This window comes from Dermacentor silvarum, chromosome 2 (assembly GCF_013339745.2).
Source record: "Dermacentor silvarum isolate Dsil-2018 chromosome 2, BIME_Dsil_1.4, whole genome shotgun sequence".
Lineage (NCBI taxonomy): Eukaryota > Metazoa > Arthropoda > Arachnida > Ixodida > Ixodidae > Dermacentor > Dermacentor silvarum.
In genome coordinates this window covers 237,963,480-237,979,969 of record NC_051155.1, presented here as the reverse complement: position 1 = coordinate 237,979,969, position 16,490 = coordinate 237,963,480, and the positions used below count along the sequence as shown (strand labels likewise).

The following is a 16,490-nucleotide window of genomic DNA, read 5'->3' as shown; positions in this document are numbered from 1 at the left end:
ATTTCATGGGACCGAAAGAAATGTCCAAATTAACCGAATGTTGAATTATCAAGGGTATCATGAAAACAATAAGCAAACGCTTACTATGTCAACACGCTTTTATTTACTGAATCAACCAGGAAATCCTGTTTCTATAGTGCCCAAAAGTAGTGCGGAAGCTGCAATTCTCGTTATAACCTGACTGATTGATCAGCGCTCGCAGCGGTGAAGGCCTCGCGACTTCTTTCGCAGCGTGGCCGTGGCATATGTCTTCATCTGAGACATACTTTTTCACTACTGCAAGCACATAACAGTTATTTTTTCGCCAGTGAGCTGGTCATCACTAGATTGGCCATGCATCACAATGTAGCCGGTACTCTTCATCCTCGACAGGTTTGCAGTGAGTCAAAACAGCACTATTTGCCGCAAACGGCGCGGCCGCTATCGACGCAATCATGGACGGCGACCTTGTGGTTCTGAAGGCATGCGGCCGACGCGTGCACCGAGTCCAAACGAAACTGTGGTCACTATGGGCGCAATCATGGATGGTGATTACGCAGTTATGAAGGCACGCGGCCAACACGGTGTTATGCGCGGCCGTAAACACAAAAATAAAGGCTTTAACGGCACAAATACGCAATAAGCAGCATTCCAGCGTTGCTGTCATTCACATACGAGTTCCACTGATAACTACGGCAATGCGGACTCCGCGCTTCGTTTCGGTTGGACGCTAGCGCCGTTTTTGCTCTCATGCGTCGCACATTTTCTCCGTGCTCGCCGAGCTCCGATAGTTGTCCGAATTAACTGATTTGTGGTCAAATACGTCCGAATTAATGCGTGTTTGAGTGCATTAAATAATGCATATGCCTGCAGGAATTAAGGATAAGTCCATATTAGAGAGTTTTAGTTTGTCCGGTATTCTGGTAAACGCAAGCGGACTGGGTGTTTACCGGAGGGGCGGAGGCAAAAATGTGAGTGGCCTGCACGGTGCAGCAACCTGGTGGTGCAGAGCTCATTCAGACAAACACAGTTAATATTGCAGTAACTAAGTGTATCTTACTTTGCTGCTGGTGTAAACTTTCGGTGGTAAAATTAACACCAGCAGCAAAGTAGAATACACTTGGTTCCTGCAATATTAGCTCTGTGCCGCCAGGTGGCTACACCATACAAGTCGTTCCCGTTTGTGCCTCCACCCCTTCGGTAAAATGCCTAGTCTGCTTGCGTTTACCCGTATACCGGACACCCTAAAAATTTCTATTATCCAATTTTCATAATTAACGAGGGTTGAATTAACCAAGGTTTTACTGTACTTAATGCAAAAGATTTCAGCACAAGACAATGGTATTACATGCAGTAAAAGAGCTTTACTGGAAGTAAAGCTGCAGAATGTTTGCACATTACGCAAAATGTTTCAACTGCACGAAAAAGACGGGACGGGAACAAAAACATAGATGCACACACAAAGCACTTTGTGTGTGCATCTATGCTTCAGTTCCCTGTCCAGTCTTCTTCCCGCAGTTTAAACATTTTGCAGAATCTATGAACCGACTAGCCCAACAACATGCCTTTGCACATTAAACAGAGTGAAGCCTTGGTAATACTGTGTTGGTTTCTTTACAGACTTACAAATTCCATTTACAGCCTAAAAGTAGCCATAGAGCACTCACCTTTTTGACAAGAAAGGAGTCCAGGTTCGTGAGTTCTGAAACATCTGTGATGAGGATGTCCCCTGGGTCCTTGAACTCAGCTGTCCGTGTAACGTTCCACGATCCACCTTGTTGGTGCTGCTGAAGAGCATGCGGGCCCTGCTGCGACTGGAGGGTTGTGTGGGGCTGGTACATGCCCGTCTCCACAGACAGGCTCGGTGTCCGGTTGAGCTTGTGGGAACGAGCCGGGGGAGTTGGTTCCCCACCTCCCGCACAGGTGCTTCCCCGGCAAGGCACCTTTTCCGCATAGTACTTGCACTCAAGGTGGAACAGCAGTTTGCAGCCTGGTCCAGAGAGGAACAGGGCAAATAACAACCCTCGATTGAGAAGGCTGTATCAAACATTTCTAGGCCACTATGCTACTGGCCTTAGTGGGTGTAAGGCCAGGCAGTGGCTTTTGCAGCTACCGGCGCTGGTCTGCTTCAAGATCTAGAAGGCTGTGCTTGTCGACCAGCATAGCATCGGTGTCTGCAGCACCGCAACATGGCTTTACGTCAGTTCTATTCATGTGTTTACTGGCTTGTGAGCTTCCAAGACATATCATACAGTTTGACACAGTATGAAAGGAAACACCAAACTAGAATTAAATAAAAATTCACTCCCTAAACCAACTCAAGCCAGGTACTTATGTAAATATGTACCAATAACTGTCTTTCCTGTCAAATAGCCATTTGCGTGCCACAAATTGTGTTCAATGTTGAAAAGACCCAGTTGAATGCAAACTATGTGTTCCTAGTCATATTGTGTGAAACTGCACTACTCCTCAACAGTTACTACAACAAACAGTATGCGAAACAGCTCTGACAAAAAAGCCCATACTATGAGACAAGTACCCGCACACTGTCGACATCACTACTGGTGGCAAAAACAAGCACAGAAAAGAAGAAAAAAAAATCAATAATGCTGGATGATAACAGCAGAAAAAGTGCTCCCAGAAGGGCATCACTCACGGGAGCACTTGGTTCCCTGATTGATGAAGAGGGTCATGCTGCGTCTGCAGACCGAACACAGCTCACTTTTTGACCGGGTACTGAAAGGCTTGAGTGAGTGTGACATCGACTGCTTCCTTTCTCCAGGCATGGGTTCTGTACAAAGACCTGGAGGAAGCAGATTGAACCCGCATAAGACATGGTATGGAAGAAGTTCCATTGGATCCTTTGCATACTAAGTTTTGTTTACACAGCTTATTTCCATTCCATATTGTCAGTCACAGACCCTGTTTTCATCATGAAAGAGGGGTTTTGGCTTTGTAATGCCTTGAAATCTAGTCATCGTGCGCTCAGGCTGCTGAGGTCACAGATCTATGCTGCATCAAAGATCAAGCAATCAGGAACAAATTTGCCAAACTCGCTTGTCCTTGCTTTGTCATGTTGCCCATAAATGATAGAACTGTACCAATGCTAGAAACAAGACTTTAGGGAGTTTCTTGTTAACAATTACTTATTACATTATCGTTACTCGGTTTGCTAGGAAACAACAATGAAGAAAACCAATTATAGGCAAACTAGGAATCAGTCCCTCAATACAGTGTGTCCCAAAACTGCACAGTGGGTCATGAGGGATGCCGTAGTGGAGTGTTCTGTACAGTGGAATCTCGTTGATGCAATCTTCGCGGGAACCGGAAAATAAAGCGTATCATACAAAAATCGTATTATCCAACGTATTATTCAACCAAATAGTATTATCGCGAAAAGAAAAAAACTTATTATTCCGAAAAACGTATTATGCAGAATCGTATCAGCGAGATTCCACTGTATTAATATTGATTGTCTGTAGTTCTTCAATGTGCACCCAAAGCACAATACATGAGTGTTTCTGCATCCTACTCCCATCAGGATGTGGTCGCCACAGCTTGGAACCAAACCCGTGACTTACTGCTCAGCAGCGCAACGCCTTAGTAAATGAGCCACAGTGGAGGGTACGATGTGCATTAACATAATTATCTGAATATGCTCACCCTCAGAACGAAGTGACAGGGCATCTTCTCCACCCGATTCATCCGTGTCATCCCTGTTCTCCTTCTTGTCCTTCTTGCTGCCGATGAAGGTCTTGAGGTGCTTGCGCGCTTTGTGCAGAGGACCTTTCATCTCTTCCTTCACCAAACCGAGGTTGCTGTCCTCTTGAACATTATTTTGCTGGCTAGACCCGGATGGGCTCTGAAAGAGAATGACGACATCACAATTAGAGGTCTGGTTTCTCTGATGCAAGTTCCTGTGATAACTGCTAGACTAAGTAGAGCACTTTCCCTAAAGCAGAGAGAGAATGCTTCATTGTAAAAAAAAAATGCTGTAAAAGCAAAGTGACCAGGCCTAGCGAGGACAAGGACAAGGCTAGCGAGTGCGACTCACGAGATCAATCCTACATGGCAGTGGGGCAGACCAGCGAGGAGCACTGGGCAGACAAACACACAGCTCTGCTTCCCCATTCTAGCCACTGTATCCACAGGCTAAAAGCAGAAAAACTGGAGAGAACGCCAGACAGGTGCTGCCATCTGTCGGGTGGCTGGCGAAGTGGATGTGAGAGTCTCGGAGGTACTGATACCTCACAGCAGTTGCTCACGCTGACGGCATAAACTACTATTCAGTCATCCACGCAGTGCTGAAGTACCCCGCAGCTGCCTCGCCTGCGAGCGCTCTTGAAAAAGCGAGTTTACACAGGAAATGACAAATAATTCTTGCATAAGTAACTGGTGCAGAGCGAAATCTTCGCGCTACGTTTCGCGAAAACCTGACCGGCACTTTTACGGCCACCTACTCTTCTTCGTCGCTTGACGCGTAAGACTCGTAACCGTAAGCGGTAATATTTCTTGCCAAGTTAGAATGGTCCTCGTCTTCAGACGTGTACCCATCGCTGGTAGAAGCACCAGAACTCGAATCCATGCTCACGATGGCGGCGGCGGCGCGCTTCGAATTACCGCGGCCGGCCGGCTGGTTATCCGACAAGGGTGTCGTGACGTCATGCCTTCTAACTCCCGCGGGTTGGGCGAGGTGCGCGCTCACAAAAACGCCAAAAATAAAGCCATCGGCTCAAAAATGAGCTAAGTGACTACTTCTTTTTGGTGTAATCACTAGAGGCCGGATCTTTAGGCATTAAAAAAGCGCACTTTAGGCGCCAAAAATAGGCAGGCAAAACAATGTTTTAGGCCTCCAACGTCATAAATAGAGGCACAATAAATTTTTACATAAATGCAAATATTTTCAAACGAAGACGTGCGCGGCCTATACCTTTGATAGGAAAACAAGAAATGTTATTGCCTACGATGGCACAAAGGCGCCAACAGTTGAACATAGCCGTGGAATTGTCCCCTAGAACTGCTGAACTATTGACGATTAATTGGCTTAATTCAATAAGCACAGTGCTCATATTCATGTTCAATGGCCACTGTACTCGAGCGTCGCATATAGTGAAACAGGCATGAAAAAGAATACTTGAAAGCTGGGAATACTGATTAAAAAAAGCGATACTTTATGTCTGCCTGACGTAAATAAATTAAGACACAACAAAAACAGACAAATACCAAATGCAAGAGAGACTACGATTTATTAAGAAATTAGCATGTTCTTACATGAGGACTGTTAGGTACAACTCTTGGCAATTTTCTCATATACAATGACATTATCCGAATTGTACAGGCAAGACGTCCCAACACTTCCAAATACACTCCCGCCGATTTGAAGTGCACATGTTTGAAGAAATCTGTTTGGAGAGCACGCAGAATAGTCTAAGAATCACTGTGAAGATTGTGGAAACAATAGCAAACTACCACCATCTCCAGATTTTTGGATTCAAAATTGTGCCTCTTGTCACTGAGAATCATCTCGTACGCTAAGAAGGAACGCCCGACAGTGGTGAACACCTTTAAAAGTAAATTGCAAACAAAACAAAAGCCGCGTGCACATCACATTTTTCTTTCTTCTTTTGCTCTTCACTCTCCTTTCCCCTGACGGCTCTCCGCGGTTTCGCATTCGCCAACCGCTCGCGCAATGTCAGCACGGCGGCGTATGCTGGCCGGTGCGTCCCATTTCAATGCTGCTAGCAGTTTTTTTTCCGGGAGTTGGTTGAACTAAAGGACTAGGTTGAACCCCATAGAGTTCCGAACAGTCAATGTTGCCCGGTAACATGAATAACGGTCCCTAACTGCACTCAAAAGCGAAACTTGAGGCTAAATAGTGTTCATATAGGCGCCGATATTGAAAATAGGCATTTATAGGCACTATAAAAACACTATAAAAGCCCTTCTTAACCTCTAATTCATGCTCATATATCAAAGTGGGGCAATAGGAGCGCAAGGAACAAAAAAGGCATTTGCCTAAAATCCGGTCTCTAGTAATCACACACTGAGGATTCATTTTCAGCATTTTCGTAAAATTTTCAGATTTTATGTCCGTATCCCTTTAAGATACAAAAGAGCCTTCTCGCAAGCCACGTACGTTAAACATGGCGGCGGTCCCCGCTGCCTGCTTCGAATTGAATTTGGCGTGGCTTTTGTAGAATTCACTTCGTTCGTAGCAAATGACTGCGTAAACGGCTTTCGCTTAGTCTCAGGCCGCTTCGACAACAGTGTATTATGGATAACCTTGTGGAGTTTTTTAGATCGCTTCTCGTTTCAAACGACACGAAGCCTAACGAGGGAAACCTTCGAGATATGTCAGTGCCACCTATCGGTGAAGTCAAGAGATAAGTGCGACAATGTCATATGGCCTCTGAGATTGGAAGATCTCGCAGGCCAACTAAAACTGTAATAAACGTGCGCTGCTTAGCGTACACTGTACTATAGCGTACGCTATTGGTTGCGCACGCTATACTAAAACTGTCTCCGTGTTTCCTCGACGGCAGGGCAGGCTCGAAGGCGGAAGCTGACGGGAGAAAAACTCAGCTGCGTGCAAGCGGAGAGAGCCGTAAACAAACACAGGGTGACAGACGAGGGATAAGTATGGGCAAAATACCGACGTGCCGCGTACTCACAAAAAAAAAACATTTACAATCTAAATAGATTCCGGCTGAAAGCAAACACTTATTGTACGCACTTTTTCAGGTCAGGTGCCTTATTTTACATATAAAAATATTGACTTAGCCATTGTTTTGCCTTCTGCTTTCATTCGCCAACGTCGCTTTCATAGCCTATCTCGTCTGGCCACAATGACCCCTCGCGGGCTGCATCGATCGAATGGTTGGCGGCGTTCGCTGGCTCTTGGTTGCATGGAGTGTGGTGTGACGAATTCACGACGGCGCTTCGCACTGAATTTTTCGTCACATGAAATTCTTCGCGAAAGTTCACTGCGTGGAGGTTGGCCTTTAAACACTTCGTTGCGAGTCTCCACACGTCTTGTCTGCCTTGTCTTTGTCCGTGTGGGTTAGCGTAGTTAAAAAAGTTTACCATGCATGTCAACCAACTAGCCCCACTTGGAGCTCTACCAGCAAGGACTATGGTACAGTGTAAATTAGAATATTACGAATAACATGAGCTAAATTATCTGCGATTGGCACTGCGGTAACTTTTTCTAGAATTTTCTCAAGAAGAAAAGTCACTAAGAAGTGATAAGAAATTTGGCATTGATGGCCCTTTTACCCTTTTCTTCTGTTGTTCAGGAACTTCCTTGTTGAACGAGTTGTCAGGAGTTATTTCTGAAAGGCATTTTCTGACGGGTACCTGAAATGGAAGAGGAACCCATCAGGATACTAAAGTACCAATTTTTCTGCAGAAGAATGTCACAATAATAACACTCCCACAAATATTTGTTGTGTGCAACACATGAACACAACCGATTTTTCACTGTGTTATGTCGCCCACCGTGTGCGCCTTCAGAGCACGAGGCACTGATAAGTCACTGGACTCAACCTGCTGCACCTGCCAACTGTAGCACAACACGAGTTATGGACATGTTGACTATCCACACTGCGAGAGACCTGCATTGCTGAGCTACAAAGCTCAGTCATCACAACAGACGACTGGATGAGCCAAGAGGGGCCCTGACCACTGAAAGGCCACCTAACAAGGCTACCTAAAACAGCTTAACTGCAATAACTATTGAAAAGCAAGACAATTTAAGCAGCCCTCTAGATATCCCAAATTCCCTTCCTTTTCTTTTGTATTTAACAAATCTTCTTGTCTATCTCAGTGTGAGAGAGATCCTCCACATTATTTTTATGGAGCTGACCCTTGAGTAAGCTGGTAGACACTTTAGTGGTTCTGCATACCCAGTGCGAGAGTGTGTCACGTTGGGAATGCCCACCTTTTCCATCTCCTTGCCCTTGAGTGGGAGGTTGCTGGCCTCACTTGTGCTCAGCTTGTGGATCAGGTTCTTCTTCTCCCTGAAGGTGCCTTCCCCACGCATCGTCACAGAGCCCTCAGCTCCGGGAGATAGTGGTGGCGAGGCCAAGCCGTTACCACCTCCTTCTGATGCCAGGCTCTCGTTTTCGGAATCTTCGTGTGTACTCCTGGGCATCACAGGGCATGTCCAGAGCACACAGTTATAGCAAATGTCTACAAAATGCCCACACCCCCCACACTACATTCATTACTCATGACCACATGCAGACAAAGAACATTTAGAGAGACGAAAAACACAGACGTATGTATGCATCATGAATTCACTGAAATGAAAACTTTCACCAAGTTTGATTTCCACACTTCGATTTGTCATGTAAGAAGAACCATAGTTTACAGTTAAAAGTTCGTGAAAATCACATTTTTGTTCCCCAAACTTCATTTTGTGATGTAAAACTGACATTTTAAAGCTATCTGCTTAAGAGATGTCAATTCCAGGATACAAATTTCACGCACCAGTAAATGTCATACAGTTGAGTCAAGCTTGCAAATAATTTTTTCTGTCAGGTGCTCAATCACTCTAAAGATAACTCCTACTAAGAGTCGCAATCACCAGTACCCATTAAAACTTGCGAAAGTGCATGCCAACAGGGTCATGTTCTTGCTAAGTTGCTTTCATCTTCCCTCTCTTTCTTCTTGTTGAGGGGAGGGTCACATCCAAAGTGTCATGCACATCAAAAGAAAAATGGGACGCACTCTTCTGAGTCGATGGAACGACGCAGCAGTTGTTCGACACCTGCAATGCCATTGGGAAGCAAGGCCTCCTTCTGTCCTCGGAAGGCTGAGACTCGGCGCTGCTGCTGACTGTTGGCCAGCCTGCATTCCAAGATGTGGGCATTCAATCTCACACTTTCAATGCATTCAAGTTACAACAGTGACAGAAGATACATGGGTTGCATGAACTACCATAGTTGTTAGATTTTAAGGTTGTCAATATTATAAGACGACGGTGCAGTCGAGGGGCACAAGGAAGAAATAAAGCACGCACATTAATATAAAGCAATATATAGTAGCTGATGGATTATTCAGTCAGGAGTACAAAAAAATGAATTTACTAGGAAAAAGAAAGTGTCTTTACTCAGCAAGTAACCAAGCAAGCTTGTGAATAGAGTACTGTTTTAACAGGTTTGCATGCAACCATATCCATCTATTTTAGCCATTGTCTTGCTGTCGCGGTAGACAGGGGAAAGTATGGTCAGTAATTGCAGCAAATTAGCATTCCCCGAGAACTTGAACAAAGGTCAACCATTTTCTGCCAGCCAAATAACTACTGGTTTCTTCGCAATTTTCATTGTCTGGTACTTCCCTCGCTTCATTGTGGCTCTCATCGACACAGATAGCAAGCCCGGAGCCAGATGATGATTTTGAACAACGAAAATTCATAACAGAAGACCACAAAGTTGCCCAAGACAAGGTCACAATTAATCAGATCAAGCAAGAAATGCCAGATACATGGGAAGCGCGTGGCGTAGGACATGCAAATACGCAGGATCACCATGCCCAGCTTAGCTTGGTCGTAAATTACTTTCACTTTCAAGGATAACAGTTACTGGGGGAAAAAAAACCTCGCATGATATTCGAATAAACATGGTAAATGTCCACACATCTTAATAAACAACAAAGGATTCTAATTGAACAGAAAAACATGTGGCTACCAGTCATCTGTCCTAGTAGTTATTTATCCTGAATGCAGTACTAGTCCATCTTTGCTAGTTATTTCTCTTGAAATTTAAAAACAGAACAGAGCACAGGGGAGAAAAATTCAGTGCCATTCCACTCTGTGAAGGTGGATGACCAGCGAAGCTGTGTATGTGGCGATTGACTGGCGATTGACTGCTGCTCCGGTGAAACGTTTGTAAGTTTGCAGAACCGGGGTCACAGGGACGATTCGCATTTCTTTCCGCCTCGCAGTCCTGGCGGGCAGCAGGCTTATGCTTGGCATCCGCGGCCTGATCTTCATCAGTGGTCTCCTTCCGCTACCGCCACGTCCATTCCCTTTACTCCGCGAGACCCCCCACCCTTGAGATTTCAGTGGGCGCCGCAAGGTGGCGCTATGCCCCACAGCGATTTACAACAGCGCTAAATGCAAACTTCACATACAAAGGCACACACACAATTGTAGAAGAGAGATTGTAGAAGAAGTTTTCTTTCTTTTTAGAGTCCGGCTGCCCAATCACGGCGTGCGTACTAGCGCGACACACGCGTGGCTGCCACAGGAGAAGCTACGTCACGATATACGAAAACCCCGGAGATTTCAGTGAGCGCCACAAGGTGGCGCTACACTTTGGAGCGATGCAACTTTCAGCCGGCGCCGCAAGGGGGCGCAACGTTCTGGAGCAATGTGCGCTAACACACAGACAAACAACCTACTCACGATATAGGAGAGACTACGATGCTTTTTATTAAAGACGGCGTACTAGCGCTGACGCGCCCACATGACCGTCAGGGTGAGCTGCGTCACGTAATGAAGAAGCAAACATAAGGTCCTGTGAAAAGCGCAGTGTGGTGCACAAGTTTTTTAAGTGCAAAGCATTTCTTGGCGAACATTTGCTACTTTGACAGTATCTATCTATCTAGCCGCCTACGTCTCTGTGCTCTCATGGTCATTTCGTTACCTTGGTATGTACCAAAATTGGCAAACTATGACAAGAGTATATGACAAACATAAGTGAAAGGTCATGACATAAATGTCATGACAATGACCCAGCGAAAAAGATTAACACTCAAAAACTACTGAAATGGGTTCAGACGTAGGTACTAAGTGAAAGAAACACTAAAGGATGCTGGTAGAAGTCATAGTCATGAGCATGACTCAGCAAAAATGACAATACTCAGTGAAAAAATTTTAACACTCAAAAACCACTGGAATCGGTTCTGTGGATACTAAGTGAAGGAAACACTAAAGAATGATGGTAGAATTTATAGTCATGACCATGACTGAGCACAAACGACAATGACTCAGCGTAAAAAGATTAACACTCAAAAGCCACTGAAATGGGTTGTGACGTGGTTAATTAGAGAAGGAAACACTAAAGGAGGATGGTAGACGTCATACTCATGACCTTGACTGCACCAAAATGACAATGACTCAGTGAAAAATGATTAACACTCAAAAACCACTGGAATGGGTTTGGACGTGGGCACTAAGTGAGGGAAACACTAAAGGACGATGGTAGAAATCATAGTCATGAGCATGACTCAGCATAAATGACAATGACTCAGCGAAAAAAGATTAACACTCAAAAACCAATGGAATGGGTTCGGATATGGTACTAAGTGAAGGAAAAGGCTGATGGTCGAACTCATGGTCATGAGCATGACTAAGGCTTTCGCCTTAAGGTCTCTCAGGTGTAGCTAAAGGGACTCCTGAGGACTCATGACGTGAGTGTCATGACATACATGTCATGTAGGTCCATGAAAGAGTCGCCTACGTCTTGGTGCTGTCAAGGTCCTTTCGTTAACTTGGTAGGCTCCCTGCACACTGCTTTGCATAACATGAATTCCCACAGCGCGTGGGATCTGCCGGCTTTTTATGATCCCGAAGTTTAAAAACGCCACCATCCCGCCATTTTTATACAACGCCACAAGGTGGTGTGAGGAGTCTGAAATTGTTTATCTATTTCGGTCTATCTACTTCCAGGCTGTTGTCGGACACAATCTCCTGGAACCTAGCCTATAACAGGTTCGCTGTAAAAAAAATATCTATGTACAGACATATGTGCTCAAAATTGAGTGCGTTTGTCAGACAGCCCTTGCGCACTCAAGTCTTCTTGTCTCTTCTTATCCTGTACTCTGTGCTGTTTCTAGTTTTCAAGACGCTACCCCGCAAGAGCACAGTGTCTCCATCACCTTCTCCTGAAGAGGTATCCCCTGCACGCAGCCTGGAATGCCACAATGGAGTGATGCAGCTGGTGGACCCTTCGAGTGTTCTTGTACCGGCGCCAGCTTCGTTGAACCACAATGGCCGCCTCGTGCTGCGCCCTTTCCAGTGCCAAGCGCCTCCGCAGCAGGTAGCCCCTCGCATGGCACTGAGGAAAGGGGTGGGGATAAGGCAAAAGAGCAGCTGCATTCAACTTATTCTACTTTTCTGAAAATATTTTCAGATAATGCAGCTGTTTCTAAAAAGTTCCACAATAAGCAATGCTCCAAACCAGAGGGTATCAATAATGAATGCATCAAAGATCCCTTGAACACCGTTAAAGATTGGCATGGAACCAGAGAAAGGAGAAAGTAGATAAATTCAGTGGTGAAGAGGCAAACGCTCAGTGAATAGGAACCACAAAATTTGACTCATTTAATTACATCCTATCGCAAAAGAATACTGTTCGTGAACTAACTTTCAGTTTACGTGAATTGTCCATGCAAATGATTGTTCCCACAAACAACCAGAACTTGTGGCATGATACATGTCCAGTCTTTCTACATATTGAAATTTAGTAGGTGGGAATAATTTCACAGCATATGCTTTGGCCTGAAATGCTGAATATTGAGCTGTCAGGTATAATAGTGCTCACAATATTCCACGACAGCTTGCATTACTCTCTCTCTCTCTCTCTTTTTCTACATTTAAAGATGTGTTTGCTATATTGCAATATCAGATTGTTACAAAGTTCTGGGAAATTTAGCGCATGTATACAATTATTGATATTATTATATATGATATTGTCAATATCAACATGTATTAGGCAGCTGTTGCACTCTCTAGCTTAGCTACCTGGAAAAAAAAAAGCAATACATTTACTTTTTATCCAAGTCGCAAAGGCAAACCTCTTTGGAACTTTTTGTATACAAACACACCAAGCAGAATTGAATGTCGCTTGCAGTTCCTGTTTGCCAACAACTATGAGAAAGCAAACTTTACATCTGAAGACATACCTCATGCTTTCAGGAGGGTGGAGTGTACCAAAGAAGCATAAAATAAGAAAGTGAGCAAAAGGTTTTAAACCATTTGCTTAACAGTCCTCGTTCTTATATTCTTCCTTTTAATACAGTGTCTTTCAAAACAAAAAACAATCAGTTTGGTCGACACAACGCTGACACCAACTGACAGCATGACCAAAGCCATTGCAATATACCTGTAGCCTGACGACCGCAGCACGCAGCATACGGAAGTGCCTACGCTGCAGCCAGGCTCTGATGTAGCGCTGCACTGTGATGATGCGCTGAAGAATCTGGAGATGCAGCAGCTCATCAAGTTTCAGCTTCTCGCTCTCACGCAGGAACACCTGCATCAACGTCCAGAATGCATGCAACCTCATCAGTAAGAGACAACACAGGGAAAGTTTCAAGCGCAGTGCCACAAAGCTTGACCTTGGTTTGTTGGATTTGAAAGAAAACGTAACATCGACCAACTGTAGAGAGCACATTATTGATTAGGGTAGTGATTCTCAGTCATGAATGTGTTGGGGACCCCTTCTGGATTGGTGGAAGTGATGGGGGACCCCTTGCAGTGATGGGGTGGGGAGGGGGGGTCAAAGATGTCGCACAAGACATCGCAACGTACATTGCGATGTCTTTTTTTATTTATATATATATAATCTTGTGCGGATTGTTGCCGCAGTTCCGGGAGCAGGTCCCAGAACTGGGAATGAGTCAAAGCTAAAAAAACTCGCAATTTTATTTTTTTCATTTAAACTTTTTTTAAGGGTATGCGAATATCAAAATCTTCTAATATGAATACTTAAGCTTTGGATATTCAATCAAATATCGAATAATGCTATTGTTACGATGCAGAAGTCACATATAAAGGTGCATTTACACTATTTACTCGTTATAGTACACAGGTTCTCGTGCCTTATAGTTAGCGCCGCGACGGCACCTTTACAGGCAGGGGTTATGCTACGGCGCAACCAAGAGTGGCACCACTCAGAAGTAGACGATTTGACATGTGGAGGTGGACTCTGTCTCGACAGCCATTTTGTTTATGTATCGTTGTCTCTCTTGTGGGTACAACGCACCTCTATCAATTTGTTACAATGCGGAAGTCACATATAAAGAAGTATTTACACTATTTACAAGACAGACAACGTTACATAAACAAGATGGCTGTCGAAACCGAGTCCACCTCCATACGTCAAATTGTCTTCTTCTGACTGGCGCCACTCTTGGTTGTGCCATAACAATGTGCACATGCATTTATTAGCAAGTTGGGTTAAGTAAGCCGTTATATTAAAACATTGCGTATTTGGCTCACGTTAACTTAGAAAATTTATTAATTCCCGCTAGCTGTCCTCGCCAGCCTGTGCAGTATTATACCGCATCAAATGCCCGTAAACTTGGAGGCATTTGACCCTGTGCCAGTTGTCACTTATCGCACTTGCTGTCAAACAATAAGCTGAGAATTGGGGGCAGCACAGCAAAAAAAAAGTGCACCCTTGCTGTCTGCAAACCCATGCCCCTTGCTACTGAGAGGCTGGCTTTTCCACAGACTTTAGTCTTTTTATGGTTAAGTGTGCTTTACAGGTGAAATTTCGAGAGCAGCACGAAATGATCACAAAATTTAGCACAATATCACCCCAATATTCTTAGATTATATAGATAAAAATGCTAAGAACCGTGTTTGCTCCCACACAGCCAGCAATATATTCGATTTAATTCGAATATCCGCATCCAACCAAATATTCAAACATTTTTTAATATCAATTTGCACACCCCTATTTCACGGGCGTGGCTTTCGCGGACCCCCAAAAATGGCTTCACGGACCCCAGGACTCCCATTTGAGAACCACTGATTTAGACCATCAATATTTCTACAGAAATTGTTAAAAAATGTGATACGAGGGTTATTCAAAAAGTAAGGGCCGTTTGCTTATTATTGAAATGTTTACACGTCAAAATAAAGTTTTATTTGTGCAGCGCCATCTGTAAACTCTTCGCGAAGGTAACGAAGTTATTGCTTTCGCCCATTAGTCGTCTGCTTGGCGGGGAATCAAGAGGACAATGTCCGCGAAAATCGTTGCTCCCGCGTGTTGTGAAGTGCAAGCTGTAATTCAATTGTCGTATGCAAAATGATCACCAGCTTGTCAAATTCATGGGGAGTTGTGCCTAGTTTATGGACTTACAGTGATGAGTGAAGGAAAGGTCAGAGAATGGTGCCGAGACTTTAAAAATAGCCACACAAATGTGCACGATGAAGAGCGAAGTGGCAGGCCCAGCATCTAGACCAATGAAACTGGTGAACAAGTGGACTGGGAATTGCGATTACGTTGACGACTGACAGTTAGTGGTCTGGTTGATAAATTTCCTTTTGTTGGTCGCACTATATACAATGTACACGACTGTAACTGAAAAGCTTGGATATCACAAAAAGTGGGCCAAGGTGGGAATCAAACATTCTCACCGACCAACTCAAACAGCAAACAATGTCAAGTGGACGAGCATTCTTGGACCGCTACTGACAAGACGGAGATGAGTTGTTTTCACACATTGTTACAGGCGACTAGACTTGAATATCCTATGCCACTATAGAAACAAAACACCAATCAATGCAGTGGCGCCACTCCTCTTCACCTACACTGAAAAAATTCAAGCAATCTCCTTACTCGAGTCGGAAAATGATGGCTACCGTTTTCTGGTACGAAAAGGGCGTTCTTTTGGTTGATTTCATGAAACTTCGGACCACAGTTACAGCTGACGTGTACTGTGAAACGCTCACCAAACTGCGACATGCCATCAAAAATCGACATCGTAGGAAAGTGTCGTCTGGAATTGTCGTCCTCCATGACAACGTGCGTCCTCAAACCGCTGCCTGAACTAAGGAGAAGATTCAACATTTTGGTTGGGAACTTTTTGATCACCCACCCTACAGTCCCCACCTTGCACCAAGTGACTATTTCCTCTTCTTGCACTTGAAACAGTGGCTTGGGGGACAACGGTTTGAATACAACGAGAAACTCAAGATTGCCGTTGTCAACTGGTCCAATTCCCAGGCGGCGATCTTCTATGTGGAGGGCTAACAAAATGGTGCAGCGGTAGAAAAAGTGCTTAGAAGTTAACGGTGATTATGTAGAAAAGTGAAGTAGGTTTGTACTAAACTAAACCCGCCAATAAAAGCTTTTACTAAAGAATACATAATTCTTTAGGACCAAATGGCCCTTACTTTATGAATAACCCTTGTATTTAAGAAAACAAACATTAAGCTTACAAGTCTGTAATTCAGAAATGGAAAACCATAATAAAATTCTGGTAACTACATCTACTAAAACAGCTAAAGTGGAAAAAAAATTATTTATTATACAGCCCTCTGAAATATACCCTAATTTCTGAGCAGCACTTTCACAAAACCCCTCATAAACATGTAACATTTTCACACAGGCTGCAAACTCAACCATAAAATTCGTCCACATTGAATGCTCTAAGATATGCAGTTTACAAAACTGCAATATGTCTTTGGCACAAAATTATGGGATCTGGAAACTTGGTGGGAAAAAAAAAATTTTTTTTTTGCACATTGAGCAATCTTTTTTAAACTATAAGGC

The 16,490-nt window shown here is 44.1% G+C and overlaps 1 protein-coding gene across 1 annotated transcript in view; it reads right to left on the bottom strand.

Annotated features, from left to right (window-relative positions):
- Positions 1 to 16,490, bottom strand: part of LOC119442926 (unconventional myosin-IXa) — an 82,740-nt gene that overhangs the window by 26,230 nt on the left and 40,020 nt on the right. The window contains exons 23-30 of the mRNA XM_049663047.1: positions 13,089 to 13,238; positions 11,863 to 12,041; positions 8,710 to 8,829; positions 7,919 to 8,123; positions 7,255 to 7,335; positions 3,643 to 3,841; positions 2,636 to 2,782; positions 1,647 to 1,969 (exon numbers count right to left, since the gene is read on the bottom strand). Of these exons, the coding sequence (XP_049519004.1) occupies positions 1,647 to 1,969; positions 2,636 to 2,782; positions 3,643 to 3,841; positions 7,255 to 7,335; positions 7,919 to 8,123; positions 8,710 to 8,829; positions 11,863 to 12,041; positions 13,089 to 13,238 (1,404 nt within the window). The remainder of the gene's footprint in view (positions 1 to 1,646; positions 1,970 to 2,635; positions 2,783 to 3,642; positions 3,842 to 7,254; positions 7,336 to 7,918; positions 8,124 to 8,709; positions 8,830 to 11,862; positions 12,042 to 13,088; positions 13,239 to 16,490) is intronic.